The sequence below is a fragment of the Rhipicephalus microplus genome, chromosome 2, assembly GCF_043290135.1.
Source record: "Rhipicephalus microplus isolate Deutch F79 chromosome 2, USDA_Rmic, whole genome shotgun sequence".
Taxonomy (NCBI): domain Eukaryota; kingdom Metazoa; phylum Arthropoda; class Arachnida; order Ixodida; family Ixodidae; genus Rhipicephalus; species Rhipicephalus microplus.
The window spans coordinates 215288245-215311228 of record NC_134701.1 but is presented as its reverse complement, the minus strand read 5'-3'; the positions used below and the strand labels follow the sequence as shown (position 1 = coordinate 215311228).

Here is a 22984-nt window from a genome sequence, read left to right as displayed (position 1 = left end):
ATTTGTCCATTTGGTCTACTTGGCGGTAAGATCAAGCTTCGAATCGAGGAGTGGAAACTTCGCAGTCGTTACCACAACTAGAATTCACTCCTGCACAAAAACAAAAGAATAAAAACAAGCATTGCTGTTTATAGAGACGTCAATGGTAGGTTCTTCCGGCATGAACCAACTTCCGGTGCGGTAGTCGAAGGGTAACGTATGTTTTCACGTTCATTTTCTTACGCGACCTTCCTTGCTGCTCGCACTTTTTTAATCAGTCGCCACTAGTTCTGCTCACCACCTTGCTTTTACTTCTTCTATCGCAATTTCTCAGCACCACGAGGTTGTAATATGTAGTAAGGATCGGAGAAAAAAAAACAGAACAAGTAGTGAAACATGCCAAGTAATGAATAAAAAAATACGCTGATATTCGGGATCATTTGTTACAGAAATGATCCCAAACTTTCTTTCAGCCAAAGCGGCGAGATAGCACCCGACTTCATTGTAAGGGCACATAAAAAATGTGTATGAACTTTGAACGGTAGCATCTTCAGTGAGAAAAAAGAAAGCAACGCGGAACAAACACTTGCACCCTGTCAAAATCAGAGAAAGATACAAAAAATAGACAGAAAATACAAGGACACGTACCTCTGCGCAACATTTGTATAAATTTCATCTTATATAGTTTACGAGCGTCAATTTTACCTGCTTATCGACAATGAAAGGAGATTCAAACGCCCTATAGTAACGTCGGTGCTTAACGGTTTTTCTGTTGAGGGAGCCGAGGTCATCACATATGAACTTCATAGGCAGCCTCAAGCATTCTAGTTTATAAAAGCGATGGTCCTATACGTCGAATATGCTACAAGGAGGAGGAGGAGAAGAAATGGAAGAAACGAAAAGAAGGGAGGTCCACCAGACTCATGTCCGGTTTGCTACCCTGTACTGGGGGAAAGAGTGATGGAGTTAAAGAAACAAAATGCTACAAGGTTGCTATTCTGTAAGCGCCATAAATGTTTTGTGTACGTTCATCAACCTTTTTTTATGCACATTCTGAGAAAAGTCCGCCAAAAAAGCTCCAAAAAAAATGTTGCACCAATGTTGGAATCAAATCGCAGTCTTCAGAGCAGCAACTTAACGATCCAACCAATAACTGACTGTTGCCGCGCATGCGTCACTTGACCCGCAAGTTCTCTTTGAAAATACCTGACCTTTCAGTCCTGGGCCTGTTCCTTAGAGTTTTCCTTTGTAATACCTCGAGTTTTACTTCTGAAAACTACAATATGAATATGGGGGATGCCAGGCTGGAGAGATCCGGAAATTTACATCATCTGGCTGTTTTTAAAGTTCAGTTACATCTCACAATACCCTGCCCTCTACCATTTTGCCTCCATCGATATGCAACCGCTGCGGCTGGAATTGAACCCATGATCATCGGGTCTGCAGCTGGGCACCTTAACGGCTGTGCCATCACTATGGTCCTTACAATCTTCGTTCGTGACGGATATGATTGGCCTGAGAGAGAGAGAGAGAGAGAAAGAGAAATAAACGTTTATTCCGAAACAGTGTTTCGAGCGATGCCGGGTATTACCCTAAGGTGGGAGGGTTCCCTAGTCCGGGAGCCATCTTTCTTCGACTGCCTTGGGCATGGCGACCAGTTGTCACCTGACATAATTTTTTTATAACTGTTTTATGAGCGTGGCTAGATATGATGGTTTCCATTTTGTTTTCATATAAAATACCTTATTTCGAACTTCAATGTAAATGCATATAAACACAATTCTTTGCTCTCTACTGACCACGAAGCCCTCCGTTATGTGCACCTGCCGACTCAGGCCTTGCCGGTGCGTCTTTCATACGAAGCTAAATACTAGGCTCAATCGGCTTGATTGAGGAGAGCCCTTTGAGTCGTCAGGTGAATTCCGGGGAGGACGGCCTCTCCAGGTTCTCCCAGGATGAGAAAGCCCAGAAAAGCCTCAGTTAAAATGTACGCCTGGGGTCTGAAGCGCCGAGACAGAAGCGTAAACTGGCACCCAAAGCCCTGCCTTAGTCGAAAGAGGCACCACCGATTTGCCATGTCGAAAGAGGCACCACCAATTTGCCATGTCGAAAAAGGCACCACCAATTTGCCATGTCGAAAAAGGCACCACCTATTTGCCATTTCGAAAGAGGCACAACCAATTCGCCATGGTGAAAGAGGCACCGCCAATTTCCAAAAATAGGGAAGAGCAAACTAGGTTCAAGACAACAGAAAAATTGTTCTCAGTAGAGGAAAAATATTTATATATGACGAATTATGATGATAAATCACGTGTTGTCAAAAAAACAAATGCCAGGCCTGCGCGGAAGGCGCAGCACAGTCAGAGCGGAAGCTAGAAGAGCGGTCTTTCAGAGCCTTTTCAAATCACTCATTGGGTAAATACTGCATGCCCACTTGCTCTATGCCCGCTAGAGCATTAATAATAAACTTTTGGGTGGTAGGCTGGCATTTGCTATGCCACTTTTTGCCATTCTTCTGAGAAGCGCGGTATCCGCTAAACATTCGCAAGAAATTTTGAGCCAATTGTTCATATAGTGGTTGACGACGATGAGGAATTATGGCTGAAGTGGGTATGCGCCAAAGTTTATAGGGGAACAAGAACAAGCTTTTGTAATGTGTTGGAGCATTGAACGGCCCACTCGTTACGCTATTCGCATTGTGCGATGACTGGTTGTTCTTTCGCTGTTTTGAAACGCTTTATAAGTCGTATTAACACGATTGCTTTCCCGACACTAAGCCTGCCTAAGGCAAGTTTGCCAACAAGTCACAAGCACATAGCAGTCCACCATGCCAACATCAATACACTGCCCATTCGTGAATATTTCCACCAAAAGATCACAAAGTTTATTGCAGAGTGTAAAACTAAAGACCCAATTCTAGAGTGGCTCGAACATCTTTAGCCACCCTTTCGTATAAAGCAAATCTAGCCATTACGTAAGCACTCCGTTTGTTACCGCTGTATGTATTGTTTATGCACTGTATTATTATTGTATGATGTGCGAAAGTAAATAATAAAGAAAAAAATTGGCACCATATCCACGGAGTGAATGATAGAGAGTGGGGCGAAGCATCCGTCCGTTCATTCGTTCTTGCTTCCGTCGGTCCATGCGTCCGCCTGTGTGACCGTCCATCCGCCCGTCCGTGCGTGAGTCTGTTCGTGCGTCCGTCCCTGCGTTCGTCCATGCATCCTCCCCTGCGTCCGGTCATGCGTTCATCCATGCATCTGTCTATGTGTCCGTTCGTCCATCTATTAAACACTCCAAGTACCACCATCTCGCATCTTTTCATCATATATTCACCATATAAAAGCACCGCCATCCAGTGGACATTCCAAGGACTAAACGAGAGGTGGCACACGTACACTTTCTTATGGCTTGCGCTTCGAGTCTACTTCCCACTTTTAACCGCCTCGAGTTCATGGTATATACTAGTTCAGTGTATTCATGGCACTGCGGCCCAACGCTTGATAAATCTTTCTAAAACCAAGGAGGTTACGCCCAGCGAGTATAACGTAGCAACCTTTTCCTGTCAGATAGTACTAAATGTAAATGCCAATGGCTGCTAATGGGAAATGAGAGACAGCAGAATTCGGCTTTTACTTTCTTACGGCTTGCGCTTCGTATCTACTTCCCACCTTTAACCACCTCAAGTTCATTCATGGTATATACTAGTTAATTGTATTCATGGCACTGCGGCTCAACGCTCGCTAAACCTTTCTAAAACTAAGGAGGTTACACCCAGCGAGTAAAACGTAGAAACCCTTTCTTGCGAGATAGTGCTCAATGTACATGTCGATGGCTGCTAATGGGAATCGCCGCGTGCACTTTAACTAAAAGCCGAATGCTCCTGTCTCTCCTTCCCCATTAGCAGCCGTTAGCATGTACATTGAGCACTATTTTTCATTGTTCAACAACGCACAGAAGAAATCTCTCACCGGCACCACCTTGGAGGTCAAAATGTTATACTTCTTACATATACAACGGCTACGAGGGCCGAGCGGGTGCCGTTATAAAGAATTTCGCCCCCCAAAAAACCCAACGTAGCTCAGATGTAGAATACTGGGCTGGCACCCAGTGGACCCAGGCTAGAGCCCCACTGTGCCTTTGGTGTTAGGTTTTTTTTTGTCTAAATTTTGCGCGATGTGGTAACGTACACCGGCGAAGGCGGACAACTGCGCGTGACTTTATTTGTGATCTCATAACAGCTTTCAATGTTAAAAACAAATGAACGAAACTGCATAAAAGAGCAAAGCATCGAAATGCAGTTTGTTTTTTGGGCCATAACGAAGAAGTGATCGACGGCATGAAGGTTTGCGAACTTATAGCCTACAGTTATCGCAGGAACTATACTGATGCATTAACCCGTTTCAATGAATCATCATGGTGCTGCGCATCACTGAGTCACAAGACTTAAGAAGACGTGCAGTAGACGAGGGTGGGAAATGCAATTTTGAGTCAGAGCTAATGGTTTTTGGGAAGCATTCTCGCAACTGGAATTGCTGGAAGAGAATAAATGTAGAAAACTCCAAGAAAGGGCGCTAGGTGAAAAGAATGATTACTCTTTTCAAGGATACTCAGCGCCATGCCTGCCGTGGTTCAGATTTGGTGTTCGCTTTCTGTGTGCTGATATATGAATAAAAAGATGTAAATATGAAAGCAGGGGTGTATTGTAGACCAAAGCAGACGTAGACGAGCACTAGGTGATTTTAATTTCTCCTGATGGCATGTACCCACTCATGTTATTTACACGCTAAAGAAAAGAATTAACGCCATATAAAGTTAACTACTAAACAATTTCTCCTCGATCGGTGATACTTCCTTTCTTTTTACAAAGATTGAGAAATGAATGGGCGAAAAGCTGATTATAAAAGGAGCTCGAAATGTAAGAGCTAACATCAGTGGATAACGGTGTGTCTTTTAGCGTGAAACGATAGCTACAAATATGTATATGAATACATGCATACATCTACTTTTAAGAAACTTGCACGGGAACAAAACTGGAAAGTGAACGCTACGAATCAAAACTGAAGAGAAGCCACAATTAAAAATTGGCAGATCCCACAAACAGTGGGAATCCATGATATGCGAAGAACAAATGAGAAATGTTATGTGCTTTAATATGAGCACAACGTTACGAGGCGGAGGTAAATGGTGCCGTACATGACTTCCGTGTCTTGATTATCATGTTTGGATGTGCCGCTAACCTTCGTCATAAAGTAACGCCACGTGATACCAAATTTAGTAGCTGTGGAGCTTGTGAAACGATCGCGAGCAAGCTATGAGCGAGGCATGTGGTCATGTTCTTACATGACACGCGTGTCAGGATTATCATGTTTGTACCAGTCATATATTTTGTCACCCATTGACCTTACGTAACATCAAGTTTTGTTTATGTGGAGCTAGCGAAACGGCCGTGAGCGCATCTTAAGGAAGGAAAATAGAGGGAAAAGAAAGGCAAGGAGGTTAACCAGCCTATAGGCAGCCGGTTTGCTACCCTGCGCATGGGAGAGGGATGGGGGAGATGAAAGAGAGCAGAGAGGGAAGATAGAAACAGCACATTCGGCAGCACATGCGCGCACAAACAGCACATTCGGCAGCACATGCGCGCACAAACAGCACATTCGGCAGCACATGCGCGCACACTCAGTCATAGTCCAGTCTTGTCTTTCGCGGTGTGTGACATTGCTGTTACAGTCGCTTGTTCAAGTCGGTGTCACGTAGGAATTTCAACAGAGCTTTCATCGCCTTCTGTTGCAGTGTCTTCTAGCGCATCTTAAAGGGCCCAATATACCCAATGTAGCGTTGACACGCGCGCACGCTGGGCACAGCGACGCTATGTTAGCAAAACGCAAAACGCGAACGCTCTATAAACTGACGCCAGGTGCGACCAGCGTCTGTCGGCGCGAAATGCGACATGCTGCATATCGCGCCGATGCGTTACCCAGACAACACTGCGCCTCCCTCTTTTCTTGACGGAGGGACACCGGACGCGCTGAAACGCGCATGCGTCAAAGCAACGCAGCGCGGTGCGCGCGTGCAAGTATATGGCAAGACTGGTGCCTACCGTGGCAACACCGGCATGCCGCGATGAAATGAACGCCGGCGAACACGCGCACCGCGTTACGTCGAAATGAATTGGCGCATTGACTGTGGCATGCAGTCATGTTCTCACATGACATACATCTCACGATTATCATGTTTGCACCAGTCACATACCTTCGTCATCCATTGGTGTCACGTAATACCAAATTTGGCCTATGTGAAGCTAGTGAAACGGCCGCGAGCACATCATCAGAGTGGCATATTTATTTATTTTTTATTTTATTTACAAAATACTGTCAACCCTCCTTGAGGGTTATTACAGGAGTGGAAAGGATACAAACATTATACAAGCAAGGCAATATAGTGGCAATACAAGAAGAGTACATAAGAAACGCGCGATCATGATAATAAGTAATGTATACATCATACAGGCATAGTTGCCTTGAACCAAATGATGAAGAAAATAAAATAAAATAAAATGTTAGAGTGTGGATGCTTTCTCCCGAACGCAATTAGGTTAACACCTGGAACTTGGGAGCACAGACATGAGTTTTTCAACGCTTTCTAAAAATTTTTGAAGTGTTGGCTGTGCTACAGTATCTGGATCAAGCGCATTCCATTCTCCTATTACGCGAGGAAAAAATGAAAACCTGAAGGTATTGTTACTGCAGAAATATTCTTTGAAGATGAGGTCGTGTTTTTGGCGCACTTTCCCTTTTTCTTTTATAGTAGTGAAGACGGAGGCATTAGTTTTAAAGTGGCCGTGCAACAGTTGATAAAAGAACTTCAACCGATGTATTTTTGCTCTATCGCGAAGCGTAGGTAGCTCTGCTCGGAGCAGAAGCTCGGAAGGGGAATCCGTTCGCCTATAGCGGTTAAAGATAAATCTTACCGCCTTGCGCTGTACGCTCTCGAGCAAAGCTATGTCAGTATTTGTTGAAGGAAACCACACTATATTCGCATATTCTAGCATAGGTCTTATAAAGGAAATGTAAGATAAGCGCTTGGTATCTGTGGTAGCGTAGCGTAGGGTCCGTTTTAGAAAAATCAACTTGTTTATTGCCTTTTTCGTCACCTGATGTATATGCGCAGTCCATTTGAGGTCAGATGATATTAGAAGCCCTAAATATTTATACTGAGTTGCTGTGCGAAGGGTGACACCATTAAGTGAGTATGGAAATAATAGTTTGTTTTTCTTTCTGCTTATGTTCATCACGACCGTTTTTTCGGAATTAATAACCATCTGCCAATCATGGCACCACTGGGCTACGTTGTTTAGGGAATCGTTAAGGGCAACCTGATCGTCAATGTGTTTGATTTCACTGTAAATCATGCAGTCATCTGCAAACAGTCTAATTTTAACGTTTACTGATTCAACAATGTCATCTATGAATAACAGGAACAAGAGCGGAGCGAGAACGGATCCCTGCGGAACGCCCGAAAGAACTTTAACAGTGTCAGAATTTTGTCCATTATAGTGCACAAACTGGTAGCGGTCTGAAAGGTAATCACTAATCCATTCAACTATTGGACCATTGCCTAGTTTGTCTATGAGTTTAGTGATGAGTTTAGAGTGGGACACGCGGTCGAAGGCCTTAGAGAAATCTAAAAAAATTACATCGATTTGTGATTGTTCATTTATTGCCAGCCCGAAGTCATGTATAGCCTCTGCAAGTTGAGTGACAGTAGATAGCCCACTTCTGAACCCATGCTGAGAAAGAGAGATGAGGTTGTTTTCTTCTACATGCTTGGTTAATAACTTTAAGATAATGTGCTCGAGAATTTTGCAACTAGTGCAAGTTAAAGAAATTGGCCGGTAGTTCGTTGGGATAGAAGTATCACCAGATTTGTGCACTGGCACAACTTTCGCGATTTTCCACTCCGCCGGAAGACGGCAATCGCTAATTGACTTTGTAAATATGAGATGGAGGTACTTGCTAATGGGTTCAGCATAGCGTTTAAGGAAGGCGTTTGGTATTTCGTCTGGGCCACTACTTTTCTTTTCATCAAGGTCTAATAGCAGTGAAAGAATGCCAGGTACTGTCATATTTAACGACGGAAGTGATCTGCCTTGGTCATCGTGACGGGAACCCGGTGTAATCTTTCGGAGGTTATCAGTGCTAAAAACAGAGTGAAAGTAAGAATTGAAATTATTCGCCTTTTTCTTACCCTCTTCAGCTGGAAACACCGATAATAGAGGATTTTAGTCTGTCCGGCGCACCGCTATACGGAAAAAAAGTTTGCGGATACCGGTTTACCGGGTCTGAACTGCGCATGCGCGTGCATTACGGGCGTTTACCGGACACGCTCAAACGCCCAAACGCCCGAGATGCTTCCAAGGTTGCCATTACCGGCTTCCCTTTCCTTTGAGCCGAGTCAAGTCGAGCCTGACAGAAACGTAAAAGAACAAGATGGCTACTTCGAGGCCTGCTACCAGGATGGCGCCGCGTACACGCTACTCGCATGCAGATGATAAAATAATACTCCAAGAAGTTCTTGCGTTGAACCCGTACGAAAATGCTTCTCGGTGGCACACTATCGCCGAGAGAGTGGCAATGCTGCTGCGGCGAACACTTAATTCACGAAGTGTTAAAGAGCGCGTCGACCTTCTCCTGGCCCACTTCATACGGAATGACGCGAAAAACAGAAAAAAGTAAGTAGACCATATATTTCACGTTATCTTCAAGCCACCACGTTGTGGCCAAACTTTGTAAACGTGATTGTTTGCTTGACTAGATCGGGAACAGAAGAAGAATACGCTGCAATCGGCGTACTTCTGCAGCACGTGGCTGATCTCGCCGCCGAATATTCGTATCGGCCACCACGGTCGGCTGTTCGGAAGCACCGTGCGAAAAACGCTCCAGCTTCCGCATCAGAGACCGCGTCAGAGTCTGCGTCGGGGTCCACTGCGAAGCGGGTCAGACCTGCCGCGCAGGCCAGTTGGGACGACCGCCACATCGCCGCGCTGGAGTGCTATGCTGCTGAATCAGCAGCGGAGACAAGCAATCATTCTGGTAAGAACCTCGCTACAATACCCCCACCCCCCACCCTTTTTTTCTTTTTCTTGTTTCATAAGGCGTGGAGAAGGAAGCTCTGAAACATTGGCACTCATCTGCATTGTTCAATCAAATTAACTTGCACAATTCGAGGCCAAATATACTCTGTATTGGTTGACCCATATGATACATTTATGTTATCATTATTATTCACACTTAAATCTGTCAATGTGCGACTTTCTGAAAGTTTTCATTTCCAGTTGATATGCACGAGATAATTGCTATTTTCACCTGATAAAGTTTTTGGAGTGAATTCCACGATGACACTGTTATTGCGGTCGCTACGAATGCTCCTCAATTATCTGATAATCCGTCTTCTTAACTACCTCAAAGGGAACAACAACCTATTGTTATGGCACCTATTTTTTAGCACAATGAAAAGCTTAATAGCCAGAGTGTCTAATCACAGAATAGTAACAAGTAAAATGCTGTGAAACATTTGTAATAATTTGTTTCTATCACCAGTGAATTTGCGGTTGGAGATGCACGTGACAACACATGCCTCAAACAGTGAGCGCAATAGTGGTTCGTGTCCGAGCAAGGCAGTACACTGTGCATGTGCACACTGTATGCGCTTACGCAGCAGCTTAACAAGGTGTACTGGCTGCTCAAAAGGCAGCACCGCTTCTCACCGTGCAACTCCTTTTACCTAGTAAATAAAACACAGAATAGAGCAGGCTTTGTTATACGCGCTGTAATTTTGACGATGGCATGCATGACAGCATGGGAATATGCAACTGCATACAGCAGCAATAGACTCGGGAATCTAGCTGCGAGGGGCTTCTTCTGGGCTGTTGGACATACCTGTTTTTGGTTGCTTTTAAAAAAATATTCAAAATATAAGTCCTACTTACAATGCGAAAAGGCTGCTGTAATCTGTCACTATTTTCATGTTTGTTTTTTATTTCTGCTTGGATGTAGTCACATTCCTACTGGTTGTCGGTCCCATCAAGTAACTGCATTCACAAATTTACAAATGATGTGCTGCAACAATGCTTTCTAGCGTTTAGGGTCACTCGTGTTGTTCAGCCTGATTGAAAGCAAATATGCACCTATTTTAGGGTGAAATGTTAGGGAACTTGTGTAACTAACATCACTAAAGAGGCACTGGTTTTTGATTTCATGTGTTTTAATATTTTTCATCTGTACAAGGTGACGCAGTGACCCCAGCGGCTTCACTGCTGCGTAGCATGTATGCAAGGGAGGAGGAAGGTACAGCAAATGATGTGGACGATCGAGACACCCGCTGCCATTTTGACTGGCCCTTATCAGCTGAGGCACAATGTATGTAAAAATATTCGAGTTTTAACATAATTCACTATAACAAAGAATTGGTGAGGCACTTATATACATTTTTGCCAGCATACTCTTGAAAACCTGTGAAAGCCGTTGTTAGATAAAACTGCCTTCACTTATTTTGCACAGCAGTGTTCCTGAGCATGTGGACAGCGTGATAATCTGCCACATCTTCTGCATTGTTCTTATCATCTATATAGCTTACCGCATAACACTGTTTTGTATTCGCTGTTGTTGATTGAGCATATGCAGCCATACCATCTCATAACACTGAATGGATATATTTAATGAATAAATGTCCTCGCTCTCTGTTGTGATAACTTCCCCAGACACCAGTGGCAACCGCTAGAATGGTGAATATTTTTTCCTACGTTGTTTAATTAATACTTCAGCAATCCGACTGGTGCAGGTGTTTTGTTGCTTCGTGTCACCCTGCTTAATGCAATGAGCCACTAAAGGTTTACTTGAAATTATGTCATTACTTTGAAGAATCACATGTGTGCCCATAATGGGGTCAATTTTTCTAGCTCCCAACATGAGCGCAGCTGGCATGGCTGATGAGCGGACCCACACGCCAGCAACAACTGTTGATGGGCCCTCAACAGAAGTTCGTGGCAGCCATACACCATCACCAGGTATATTATTATTGTTGTTTCCTTGTTATGTTTTTAATAGCAATTATTAGTGGGTTTTCATGTGCCACGTAAAATTTACCGATTTTTTTTTTTGTTGTGAGCACAGCTGATAGCATGATGAATACTTGGGCAAGTATACTGGTGTAAATGTGTTGCTTTTCGTAATGTTGCCTAGTGTAACAAGCCAATTAAAGGCTTACTTAAAATTATGTCATCACTTTGAAGAGTCCCGTATGTGACAATGATGGGGTCAATTTTTTCAGAGCCTCAGCTAACACCTGGCACGGCCAATCAGGCAAGCCACACGCCAGCAACAAGTGCGGATGGGCCTTCCCAAGCCACTCATAACCGCACACCATTGCGAGGTACATCATTTTGTTAACTTTATATCCCTGTTTATGTTTTAAATAGCTACAATTTGTGGGATTTCGCTTGCAAAACCCACAACATGAGTATGAGGTGTGTTGTAATGTATGTACTCGGCATTAATCTTTACGACTTTCAGTTCTTTTATGTCAACCTCAGTTAAGTGCACGAATGCCATTGCATTTCGCACACACTGAAATGAAGCCACAGCGGCCGAGAATTCAACCTACAACCTTGGATTAGGCAGTTCAACAACTAAGCTTGTTTTATGTTTTGTTTTTTCTCTTATAAAGAAAACAGGCAGTATTTGCAATGAGCATGCCACTGCTGCCAGTATGATTATCAGCATTTAATGATTCATAATACAATTCATGAAACATGACTGCCTGTTGACATATGGATACTTTTTGTCAGCTTGTGCAGAAATTATATTCGATGTGCCATAATGTGAGGCCATACAGAGACACAAATATTTGATGCCATTTGGACATATTTTACAGGAATCTTTTAGACACTTCCATTATTATCAGATGTCCAGTGATGGAAGTGCATTTTTACTTTTTGGAGCATACTTTAGAGCAGAAAAAAATGGTAGTTCAGAGCAGCTATCGGTGTTTTAGAAGATATTAAATTTGCCATACATTAGTACGAGTTCGGAGCATTGTCGAATAAGCTCGAAAGTATTATTTCTGATTAAACATATTTAACAGACAACAGTCATTATAAATTAAATGTATCATACAATAGCAGATTGTCCAAAATATGCTGTGCAATAAGCTGCAATATAAAATACTACCATGTGTGGCAGATATGATATCAAACTGGAAAAGCTGAGCACCACATTTTAGAAGTAACCACAGTCCCATATAACTGTTGCCAAATAAGCAGTAGATAATCGGCATCAGATAAAAGCAGTCCTGCTTATTTTCAAATTTCACCATAGTAGCCTGCATGTCTAGCTGAGAAAAAAAAAAACCTAGGAGCTGTATGCTTCATATGCCAATTCTTGTCGCACTTTTGAGATCAGAGCCAATAATGCTGCACACTAGTAACACACTGGGATGGTAGTAGGCAGATTCTTTTTAGTTTCTTTAAGACTTGTGTGTCGGTCAAACAGTAAAAATTCAGCATTCTCATACTCAGTGTCATCTCAGAGCAGGTTTCAAGCAATTTGTAACAAAGAATACACTTCGGAGCAGCATTTCTCTGTTGGAGCAGTTTGGAGCAATTGAAGCAGCACTTCCAACACTACGTGTCATCAAGCAAGCTGTGATTTATGCAATGAGCAATACTGGACTCCCCAAACATAGGCTGATTTTGTGGTTACAATTAAAATTCACGTGACAAATCAATTTCAGTTAGTGTCTGAAGCGCACATTTTCAGCGGCAGTAGACATAAAGCAATAAACGTGACAATCTTGTGCATTTTCAGAGCTTTCAACAAATGTGCCACAGCCACTGCCTAGAGGCAGTGCACGAGCACAACTGGCTTCATCAGCAGAACAGACCCCTCGACGACGCACACCACTAAGAGGTACATAACAAAGTTTTTGCTCTATCCAAATGAACCTAGAGCTTAAAGGGCTCATTTGCCATGATTTCACCCAGTAAAGAATTCATTTCATCACAGCAAAGTAATATGTGCCATTGTGCAATCACAGCACCAACTTTGACTTTACTACAGTGTGGTTTTGAGCTCAAGTACAAATATGGATGCAACAGTCAATCTTTGAAGTCCAGAGTAATATTTCATATCTTATGGGCATATTATTCAGCAGCATAAAGCAGCCTTAGCTTATTAAGTAGATCATGTATAACTTATTCACTATAGAAGTCGCAAGGCTGTCCAGAGAGTTAATGTTTGGTGCACTTTCTGTCGCATAGCTTGTTGCTGAGACATAAAGCCTTGCCACTTTCTAAGGGATTGTAGAGCTGGTTAAAGTTACGGAATTTCAATCTGCCACTGCCAGCATAGTAGAACACAAAAATGTATTGAACTGATTTCAGAAATATAATGAGAATTTCAGTAATAAAGCTCGTTCAGCTGAAATTTTTGCTATTCAGGTATGTTCAAACGAAACATTTTTGCACAAAACAGATAGAAAAACAAATGGGGTTTCCTAAAAGCATAATTCTTAGATGTTTGCAAAAATTTTGTTTCTAAATCCGAGCGTTTACTGTATATGGTACTGAGACCCCAGCAAGAGTGCTCGTTTTCTTCAGCTGATGCTAGATTGTCGATACTTGTCAGGGGGCTACTTGGTTTGCAAGCACTGTAACGAAAAAACAGTGCAAGAAAACAGGGACACACTGGGCACACAGATGAGCGCTGACTCACACCCGATCTTTATTTTTTATTTGCTGCAGTGCATAAATTTATATACCATACACATGAAAATAAAAAGCTGTTCAACTCTTGCTTTCGTCCGCTCATAGTGAACACTTATTCACACAAACAATACAAATCTAGAAATTCCATTTTTTTCTTTAATGACACCATGCTAACACAAGCACCTTCCTTTTTTTTTTGTGTGTGTAGCTTCGATGATTAATGTAGTCACTTTGTCTGACGCGCAGCTAAGCACTGTCGTATCTTCCAAGTGAGGAATGCTTCACAATCTCGGCAATGCAACCAGGGTGTATGCAGAATTTTATTTCAGTATGTGTCTGTTGGGGGGCGGGGGTGAGTCTCCACCTAAATCTGAAGGGCTGACCAGGCAGGCAAAGTTTTTGCCTAATGAGGGTTGTATCAATTGATTTCAGGAGCCAATCTTTCTGTTTGCTTGAAAATTACAGTGGCAAAAATTTTATTCAGTATCCCCTTAGATACTTCAGTATGTCAAGTCCAATGTTTCTTGTTTACATATTTTTGCAGCAGGGAGAAGCCAAAATGAGGCAACACTGGCGTTTTTGGAGGCCAGGTATAATCAAGACTTGGAAATGCGCCTCCTCAGCTACCAGATTGACAAAAGAAAGCTGGACCTCAAAATTCGCCAGCACGACGACAAGATGAAGCTGCTACACCAGCAGCATGCCGACAACGTCAGATTAAGAGAAGCTGAAATGGAAATGAGAAGAATGGAAATGGCGGCAGTGCTTGAAGAGAGGCGGGCTAACGCAGCTTACCAAGCATCTCAACTTCAGTTGATCAAAGAAATCGTTCAGGGAAAAAAAGAATAAACTATAATATCAATAGTTTGATTTCTAAAAACGAGTCAGTATGCATTTTTTTAAAGTTGCTATGTATTGAAGAAGTCCCTCCAACGACACTTCCAAAACCTGCAACCAATAGAAGTCACTGTCAGGGACAGAAAGTGGTTACGACTACCTTATGTTAATATGATATGTGTAGTTTAACGTCCGAAAACCACCACATGATTATGAGAGACGCTGTAGTACAAGGCTCTAAAAATTTCGATCACCTGCGGTTCTTTAAAGTGCACCCATATCTCGACACGGGCCTACAGCATTTTCGTCTTCATCGAAAGTGCAGCCCCTGCAGCCAGGATTCGATCCGCGACCTGCGGGGCAGCAGCTGAGTACCTTAGCCACTAGACCACCACGGCAGGGTACGACTACCTCATGTATATTGTGTGTCATGTCTCCTATCTTTCTCTGAGCTCCATAAATATTATAATACATTGTGCACTATAATTCATGAATTGTTGGTGCTGCTGTGTGTAATGGTATGCGTTCAAGCTATTTCATGTTGTCACAGGAATCGTCATTAGTAAAGTTGCAACGTGCACCTCTGAAACTCTCTCTTTGGTAGCCATACAAACTAAAACAAACACAATAGCTCTAGGTCTGTTCGATTTACCTGCACCACTTGAAATCGGTTCACGACTGTGCATGCAAAGTTCAGAAATTGTGCAGTGCGAGTTCAGCAGTGCTGGCACAGCGCAACACCGGAAACGAATGACGAGGTGCCGACAAGTTGCAGGCTTTATTTCTGTTTGCTAAATTCACATCGTTCAGCTAACACTGAACGATGGCGAACTGCACATGAGGACGTGCTTACACGATGACTTCTAAAACATAACATTCCATTAATGAAAATAAAATGTTATAGTTTTTGAACTGACACATAGAAAAAAAAGCCTCTCTGTAAGCTGGCTGTGCAATCCAATTTTATTGTGATAGTTGAAAAAATGCACATATCTTGAAATGGTTGTACACGTTGGGCAGTATTTCATATATAAAAGGTTCGAAAAAAAAAAGAACGAGACTAAGTGTGAACCTGGAAAAGAGTGGAATTCAAAAGAACTGTTTTACTGACATCATCCCACACACACCCTCTATCCATGCGGCCAGTTTGGGCTTAACACCGATCACACCAGTTGTGAATGCAGTGCCATAAGTGAACACATACAACTGTGCTCTGAAAAAAAAAAAAAGTGTAACGTAAAAACTGTACTGAGGCTCAACATCAAGTTTCTTGTGAAACTTAAAAAATCTTCTATGAAAACATGTCGAATAGTAAGTGAGGATTATAGAGATGAAACGTCTCATGCATGTGTTTGAATGGCGTAAGTGGCTTTCAGGGGAAAGTAAGTGTGGAAGATGATGAACATTCTGTGGGCCTAAGGTCAGCGATTACAGATCCAAACATTTCCAATGTTTCCGGGTGATCTGTGGTGACCGGAGATTAAGTGTTCATGCAGTAGTTGCTACAGGAAAAGCTGTTCAATGCATTTTAAAGGAGCAGTGCCACCCAATGTCAAACTTGAGATGCGGCGTTCATTCGATTCTATTCCTATTTTGAGCGCAAAGAGCGTCCAAAGGCTCAATGGCGCAATCAAGGCCACGAGACATCGACAGTATTTTGTAGTGTTCAGCAAGCTCGTAGGCCATGCCTCAGGCACTGAGCGACTTCCAGCGAGCAGCGATGACATCATGCCTGGCAACGGCTTCACGTGCTTTGTTTTGCTCTGTCCACAGCGCGTTCGTGTGAATTCTGCGTTTTTGTGATGCTGCTTCGGGTGATTTATCATGGAGCTGTGAGCGTCGACTTGGTAATTTCAAGCTACGATCTTAGCGAGGTAATAATCACGCAGCGTTCGTATGTCTTACCAGCCAGAGTAGCCCAAACATGCGTTGCCAGCTGCCTCATCACTGCTCAGTCCAGCGTTGCATGCAGAATTACAGCTCAGGACAGAACTGAGAATGATTTGCTATGCCACGATTCCATATTCCTCAATTTTTCTATCGTTGCTAGTGAATGTTGATGATGGAGGTGAGAACAATGGGGGTGGAAAAGGCATGCCCATACATGTGCATGCTGAGCAGAAAAAACGTCAACGGAAACTGGCGCCCACTCACGTCCACCCATCCACTGATGCCGTCTTATTATTGCCTTTTTTAGCCACTAGGTTTTGGGTTCTGGCACTGCAGTGCTGCCGTCACACGGTACAGCTCTATGCCAATGAGAACTGTCCATGATCTATGATTAAACAAAGCATTTTGGTACCTATATATATGTTAATGGCAAGAGCACAATCAGAAATAAGTGCAATAGCCAGAAGAGCATCACACCCACTTTATTCGCTTAATTTTGCTTGATGTTTTTATTTTTATTTGTGAAAATTAAATATTGCTGAAAGAGAACCTATCATTGGCTCAGTTGAAGAGATTCAGTCAAAATAAAGAATCTCCTGAGGGGCCTCCCAAAAACCTCATCGCAAAACTAACACCAGCCATAATAGGACTGTATGGAGAAGTGTGTGAATGCTGAAGGGGACTACTTTGAAGGTGATAATGTTAAAGAAGACTGTTTTTGCAAGTACAAGAAATTATTGTGCGCTCTCATGTTATTCTTTTTTTCAGACTTTGTAGCCTCTTTATCTTTAAATCATGACATGAGCATCAAAGCTACTACAGTCGAACCCCGCTACAACGAAACTGACAGGACATGGAAAAAATTTCGTTGTAGTAAAATAAAAAAAAAATATAGCTGATCTGAACTAGTAAAACAAAGAAATGTTTATTTTCAATATTTAAAAAAAAAATGCCCGCTGCTTCCTATTTTTTCCCAGCAGCGACACGACGTGTTTTTCACCCATGTATAGCGAGGCCATGGTCAAAAGCACACTGAAACAACACCTGAAATCCCCTTAGTGAACGAACCAAGCAGTTGCATTAACTCATTAACACCAGCAGCTGTCCGTCATCAAAAGTATCCGACAACGCTGAGATAGAGGCAGGGTATCGTGGAGCGGCGCCTTTTGCAGCTTCAGCTTCGGATTGTCTGCAGCTCAAAAGCAAACCAGTTGCAAAAGCAGGGCTAGAGTGTACTATCAGGGCAGTCTCATTACCACTGCTATCGAGCAATGGCGGCGCCCATGCTTGCTGAACAGCCCCGGTCCTTGTGGTGCCAACATGTGTTTTAGACTTCGTTGACGCATTTTCAGGTTCTGAATATGCATCGAAATGTTAAAGATTGGGTTTACTGATTACCAATAAGTATCTGAGCCTCGAATTGCATCGTAAAATTTCATTGAAGCGGTACGATCAAAGAAAAAGTGGTTGTAGTGGCGACAATATTTATGCCTTGACTCCTATGGACTGCTGACGAGGAATAGTGAATTTTTCGTTGAAGCGGCGTTCGTTCTAGCGGAGTTTGACTGTACAAGATATTGTCATGATAATAGAATGAAAGTCAATTAAGTCCCGGTTATCAACAAGCCAGTTAAAATAGAGCCGAACGTCTTGGTTCTCTTCTACTAGCTGCAAAAAACAAAACTCGGCTACGCACAAATAGCAAACTGCCTTGCACAACACACAAGGATCCATTGTATGCTCATGTCAGTATGCTATGCTGGTATCTCAAATGGCACAAGGTATTCTCTGAGGGTGGGCGGAGTAACATCAAAATATGTAGACACTTGGCTGCCATACATGCAAGTACGGCAGTTTAAGAACAATGTTGCAACTTTGTACATCCGACCCACCCTCTGCCGAGTCATCTTCTGGCTTTTATAAAAATCAACGAAGGCAAAGTCTGCAACGACTCTGCCGAAGCCCCACTCAACGGCCTGCCGCACTGAGCTCATGCGCTTATTGAAGTTAACCTCATGGGGACGCAAAGAAGCACCTCCAAAAGGCTTGTAGAGCAGTGGCCGAAGTGGGTAGGCGGGGTCTCCATATATTACATATGTGCGGCCTTGAGTAACTGTCTCCAAGTTGCGGTAGAGGGCAGTCTCCTTTAGGATACCTGCAGAAAAAAAAAAAAACTGCTTAACAATACTGAACATTATATGGGATAATCAGTCATGGTATCCTGCTACAGAAACAGTAGACTTGAGCTTGCAGAGAAGAATGAGTGGTTCAACAGTGTTATTAAACTAGTCCCACCAAACATAGTGTAGTAAAGAGAACTTGCTGAACTGCCAGTTTCAGATTTACTCCCCTAGCTGTGGAGCTATCTTTGGACTGTACCAGCTGCTTGACCGCACACCTGTGCTCCATCATGGTGGTGTGTCCAGTTAACGCTTACATACACAGGACAGTGAAGAGCATGGCAAGGTGAAAAAGAAAAAAACTGTGACCATGAGACAAAGAGGGAAGCAGCATATATCCTGCTGTGTTCTCAAGATATGACTGAATATGTGAAATTGAAAAGGGTAGAGGGCTGTTGACCTCTAAGTGATTTTTCATGGCAGTTTGACGTTACTGGAAGACAGCAACTAGTCACTTGCTAGTAGCAGATCCGTATTTTAAAAAAAAATAAATGTATATAAGGAGAGGTTGATGCCAATGCGTGGCGCCGGCTACTCCTCTTGCACAAAAGTCGACATCGCACATTTAGTAGCAAACACAAGGCTATACAGATAGCCTTGTGCTAAGGCTATACATATAGCCATAGCACAACTTACACGATGAGTGCACATTTTTCAACACTGAGTGTCCACACCACAGTGTGAAAGAATAAGCCAATAAAAGATGAAAAATTTTGACAGCTTTAAGCCTAGTGAGGAAGTTACATTTCTAGTTGAACGTTTGTCTTTGCAAGGTTGGTAATAACTAGGGGCGTGCATAGTGAAATGTAGAATTGAACAAATACACATTGAATAGTGATGATACCTAATTCATGCCTAATTGAATAGAGCACTATTCAAATAGCAGTTGAACAGAAAGGCACCCATTTCGAAGACAACTGTAGAGTGCCGCAACACATAATTCCAAGCAAATATCCACACGTTAATGAATTAACATCGTCATAATATTTGACCACTAAAATATACCATTATGTGAACTGAGTGTTTACATACAGCAGTATACAGCCTTTGAAGTATTTTTTTTCATTTGTATGATGAACATAGAAGTTACATAAATATTAAAGGAGGTACTTTGCCACCAGCTCTTGTATAACATTCCTTATGATGAATCTTGTGGTAATGAATTGAGGTTACACTTTCTTCAGCAACGCTGGAGTTCAAAGCAAAAATTTGTTATTGCGGTGATGACTGAAGTCTTTGTAGTCCCGTAAAAGTGTGAAATTAGTGTATCTTCCCAATTCAATCTTTTAAATAAGAGTTTTGGTCTTTTGCTCTTCTAAAGCTTTGTTGCTTTGACATTTTGCCATTGGTTATGTGCAATTATTGTAGTTTGAATAAACTCCAAATATTCATTCAATTAAAACACCAAATCAAACAAAACACTGTTTAGTTCTTCATTTAGAATTTTTAAATAGTCAAACACCCTTAAATAAAAAATAAGGGCAGACACAAATGGACAAACGGGTACATATGTGCCGTCTGAAGTAAAGGTGTCTGTTGGAGCTGGTACATCATAATTTCATGATGAATTGACTTGCCAAAACAGAAGTGTTAAGCATCAAGTGGGTATAATTATACGGAGTAGCATGCTTTTGAAATTAGCCTACATGAATTTTCTATCATAGAGGTGCATGCTACCTTGCCAGGACATGCCAATGTGTTTGAAGCGAAATGTTTCATTAACAACATAGTATTCCGTAGGGCATTTCAGTTAGTCTGGTACCTTTGCAGGAGAAACTGGAGGAAAGTTCACATACCAGCGTCATGACGACGGCCTGGAAATGGGCCATCCAACTGACAGGTTATGCCATTTGCGCACATCAATGCCTGAAACTTCAAAGCATGATAGCGTTTGTGCCCAGAAAAATAGTCTTCTTGTCTAGCTGATGGTCGACAAATTCGTCTAGCTGTTCCGTCAATAAATCCCCAGCAATTCTTCAATGGAGCACCTTTCCTGTGCACAGCCTGAAAAATGAAATGGCAGCTGCAGAAAGCAACACATAGCACGAAGTTCCAAGACCAAAATATAGCACGACGTTCCAAGATCAAAATAAGTATAAGCTAAACTTTTCGCAGTAAACGAAGCTGCTTAAGGTGTAGTAGCTCTACCTGACAGGACGTGTGTTTGGCACTAACTCGATGTTTAGCATCACTGCAACAGGAATTCAGATCTCTCTCCCACAGAAGAAACATTCAATGACACATACATGAATTTCGCTTATCACATTTTCAATGATAAGTGGTTCATGTGAATTTGTCATAATTATTCATTGATAGTAAATACTAACACCTTTTATGCTGGTAGTTGGCATCAGGTACTGCGTCTGTTGAAGTAATGGAGTAAACTGCATGCAAAAGTAGGTTGCTGACACAGAACAGCCAGTTATATAGAGCAATGGTGCTAACCTTGGAAGGCAGGCTGCTCATCGACACAACACTGATATTTTTTTAGTATGAATGGAATTCATTTTTCTGTGAACACTGATTAAACAAAGCTGCAAATAAAATTTGAAATTGTCTCGTTGGGCAGAAAAGTCTGAGAAATATGTCAAATGGCATTGGTACAGCAAGAAAGAAAACTGATCTATAAGGCATTGTTACAGTACAGTTGTGACACTGACTACATCATGAGGTTTTTCTTGGGGCAGAAATGATAATGAGGAGGCAAAATAATGAAGGAGTAGGTGTCTGGTTCACAGAAATAACTGCTTTACAGTGTTGGGAATAAAAGGGATGTCGCCTGTGCTTTTTTTTTTTGAAGCACGCTAGAAAATATTAATAAAATCGACAACACATTCACGTATTAAATTGATGCGGCAAATTATTACTTAGAAGATGATGTTGCTACGTCATTGGTGGGGTTGAGGGGCGATTTAATGTGCCTGGTGTGCTATGAATATAGAAAGCCAGAGCCTTATTTTCCCTTCATAATGACGACTTGGATTTGATTGATTTAATGTCCCAAAACCACGATATGATTATGAGAGACGCTGTAGTGGAGGGCTCCGGAAATTTCGACCACCTGGGGTTCTTTAACGTGCACCCCAATCTGAGCACACGGGCCTACAACATTTCCGCCTCTATCGGAAATGCAGCCGCCGCAGCCGGGATTCGATCCCGTGACCTGCGTGCGGGTCAGCAGCTTAGTACCTTAGCCACTAGACCACCACGTAGTGCAGCGAAGCATAAACATAGCGCTAAAGGCAGTCATGCAGTGCAACAGCATGCCTTCTTACCTGAGAGAACAGCTCCAGTGATTGCAGATTGAGCCACTTGTGCACTGTAAGGTCCGCAAGGAGGTGCCCGAAGTAGTAATCTATGTGGGCTAACACTTTAGACACCACACTTGATATTACCGAGCTGTGGCGCCTAAAGAAGAGCTCCAGCTCACAGAGACGATTAGGGTAGGCTAGACGCCGCAACGTCATGCACAGCGCCTCGCGACCAGACACTCGAACCCGTTGAGCGCTCATGACCTCTTCGGGAATCAGCAAGGCTTCCATCAAATCTTCCAGGTCTCCTTTATGGAACCTGAACGAGCGGTAGAATGTAGTAAAGTCCATTCCGTCCAAATCAAGAAGTCCGTTTATCTGGAGGTCACGGCGCGGTGCAGTTCGGAGCAAATACATATTTTCGATTTCGTTCCATAGCAAAGTTCGCAGGAGCAGTCGGTCGTGAAATACGCTGTACGGCATCGTTGATGCAGACACGACAACAGCAAATCACCGACACTTCAACGGGATCAATGGATCGCTGCGACCGATGCCACAAAAGAGCCGTTGTCAGATGGAGCACACGAAAAGTAGGCATGAGTCTCATGACGCTTGTGTCAGCAACTCATGATGCCGATTCTGATGCCGATCACCGTGATGCTGATGTTTTCTTCATAGTTAGGTTTAAATCATAGCGCAATTGAAGAAAACAAACATAAAGTCCCGTTTTGTAACAAAAAAGTTTATTGGCATTGTCCAATGTTTTTTTTTTATTTTTAAACTTAGTAATTGCGAAGACTTTCTACTTTGTGCATACGCACATGCGGCGGCCACAGCCGCGAAGGCGTCGCGGGCGTTTTTTGGGCGTATTTTGGGCGGCACGGGCTAAAAGTGCAAAAGGCTCGTTTCAACGCTATCCGGCTTTACGCCCTCCGGCAACCCGGTATACGCAAAAACGTACCGGAGTGCCGGACAGACTAAAATCCTCTAATGTCGACCGTTTTACGCTTATGTAGCGCCAGAATTTATCGGGTGCGCTTTTAATAAACTTTTGTAGGGTGTGTCCATAAAAATGCCGTTTT

The 22984-nt window shown here is 42.7% G+C and overlaps 2 protein-coding genes across 3 annotated transcripts; one reads left to right on the top strand and one right to left on the bottom strand.

Moving 5' to 3' along the window:
* Nucleotides 1-8282: 8282 nt before the first annotated feature.
* On the top strand, nt 8283-15065 carry LOC119178192 (uncharacterized). Of its 2 annotated transcripts, XM_075875958.1 has the most exons (7): nt 8283-8713; nt 8797-9074; nt 10269-10400; nt 10940-11047; nt 11311-11412; nt 12846-12947; nt 14289-15065. In XM_075875958.1, exons 1-7 carry the CDS (start codon nt 8472-8474, stop codon nt 14591-14593), a joined length of 1269 nt encoding a protein of 422 aa, XP_075732073.1. In that variant the 5' UTR covers nt 8283-8471; the 3' UTR covers nt 14594-15065. The 2 variants fall into 2 exon arrangements, with proteins under 2 accessions (XP_075732073.1, XP_075732076.1); XM_075875961.1 differs by lacking the exon at nt 10269-10400.
* Nucleotides 15066-16555: 1490 nt separating this feature from the next.
* Nucleotides 16556-22456, bottom strand: LOC119178191 (uncharacterized). Its single transcript, XM_037429381.2, has 3 exons — nt 21927-22456; nt 20448-20655; nt 16556-18626 (listed from the first exon to the last, which is right to left on the bottom strand). Exons 1-3 carry the CDS (start codon nt 22383-22385, stop codon nt 18226-18228), a joined length of 1068 nt encoding a protein of 355 aa, XP_037285278.2. The 5' UTR covers nt 22386-22456; the 3' UTR covers nt 16556-18225.
* Nucleotides 22457-22984: the final 528 nt, after the last annotated feature.

Excerpts from the sequence above, each read along its gene's own strand:
- LOC119178192 (XM_075875958.1), top strand. The coding sequence starts at position 8,472 with ATGGCTACTTCGAGGCCTGCTACCAGGATGGCGCCGCGTACACGCTAC. Across the intron at positions 11,048-11,310 it reads CAGCCATACACCATCACCAG|AGCCTCAGCTAACACCTGGC; the intron begins GTATATTATTAT and ends CAATTTTTTCAG. Across the intron at positions 12,948-14,288 it reads ACGACGCACACCACTAAGAG|CAGGGAGAAGCCAAAATGAG; the intron begins GTACATAACAAA and ends ATATTTTTGCAG.
- LOC119178191 (XM_037429381.2), bottom strand. The coding sequence starts at position 22,385 with ATGCCGTACAGCGTATTTCACGACCGACTGCTCCTGCGAACTTTGCTA. Across the intron at positions 20,656-21,926 it reads CACTGGAGCTGTTCTCTCAG|GCTGTGCACAGGAAAGGTGC; the intron begins GTAAGAAGGCAT and ends TTCATTTTTCAG. Across the intron at positions 18,627-20,447 it reads AGGCCGTCGTCATGACGCTG|GTATCCTAAAGGAGACTGCC; the intron begins GTATGTGAACTT and ends TTTTTTCTGCAG.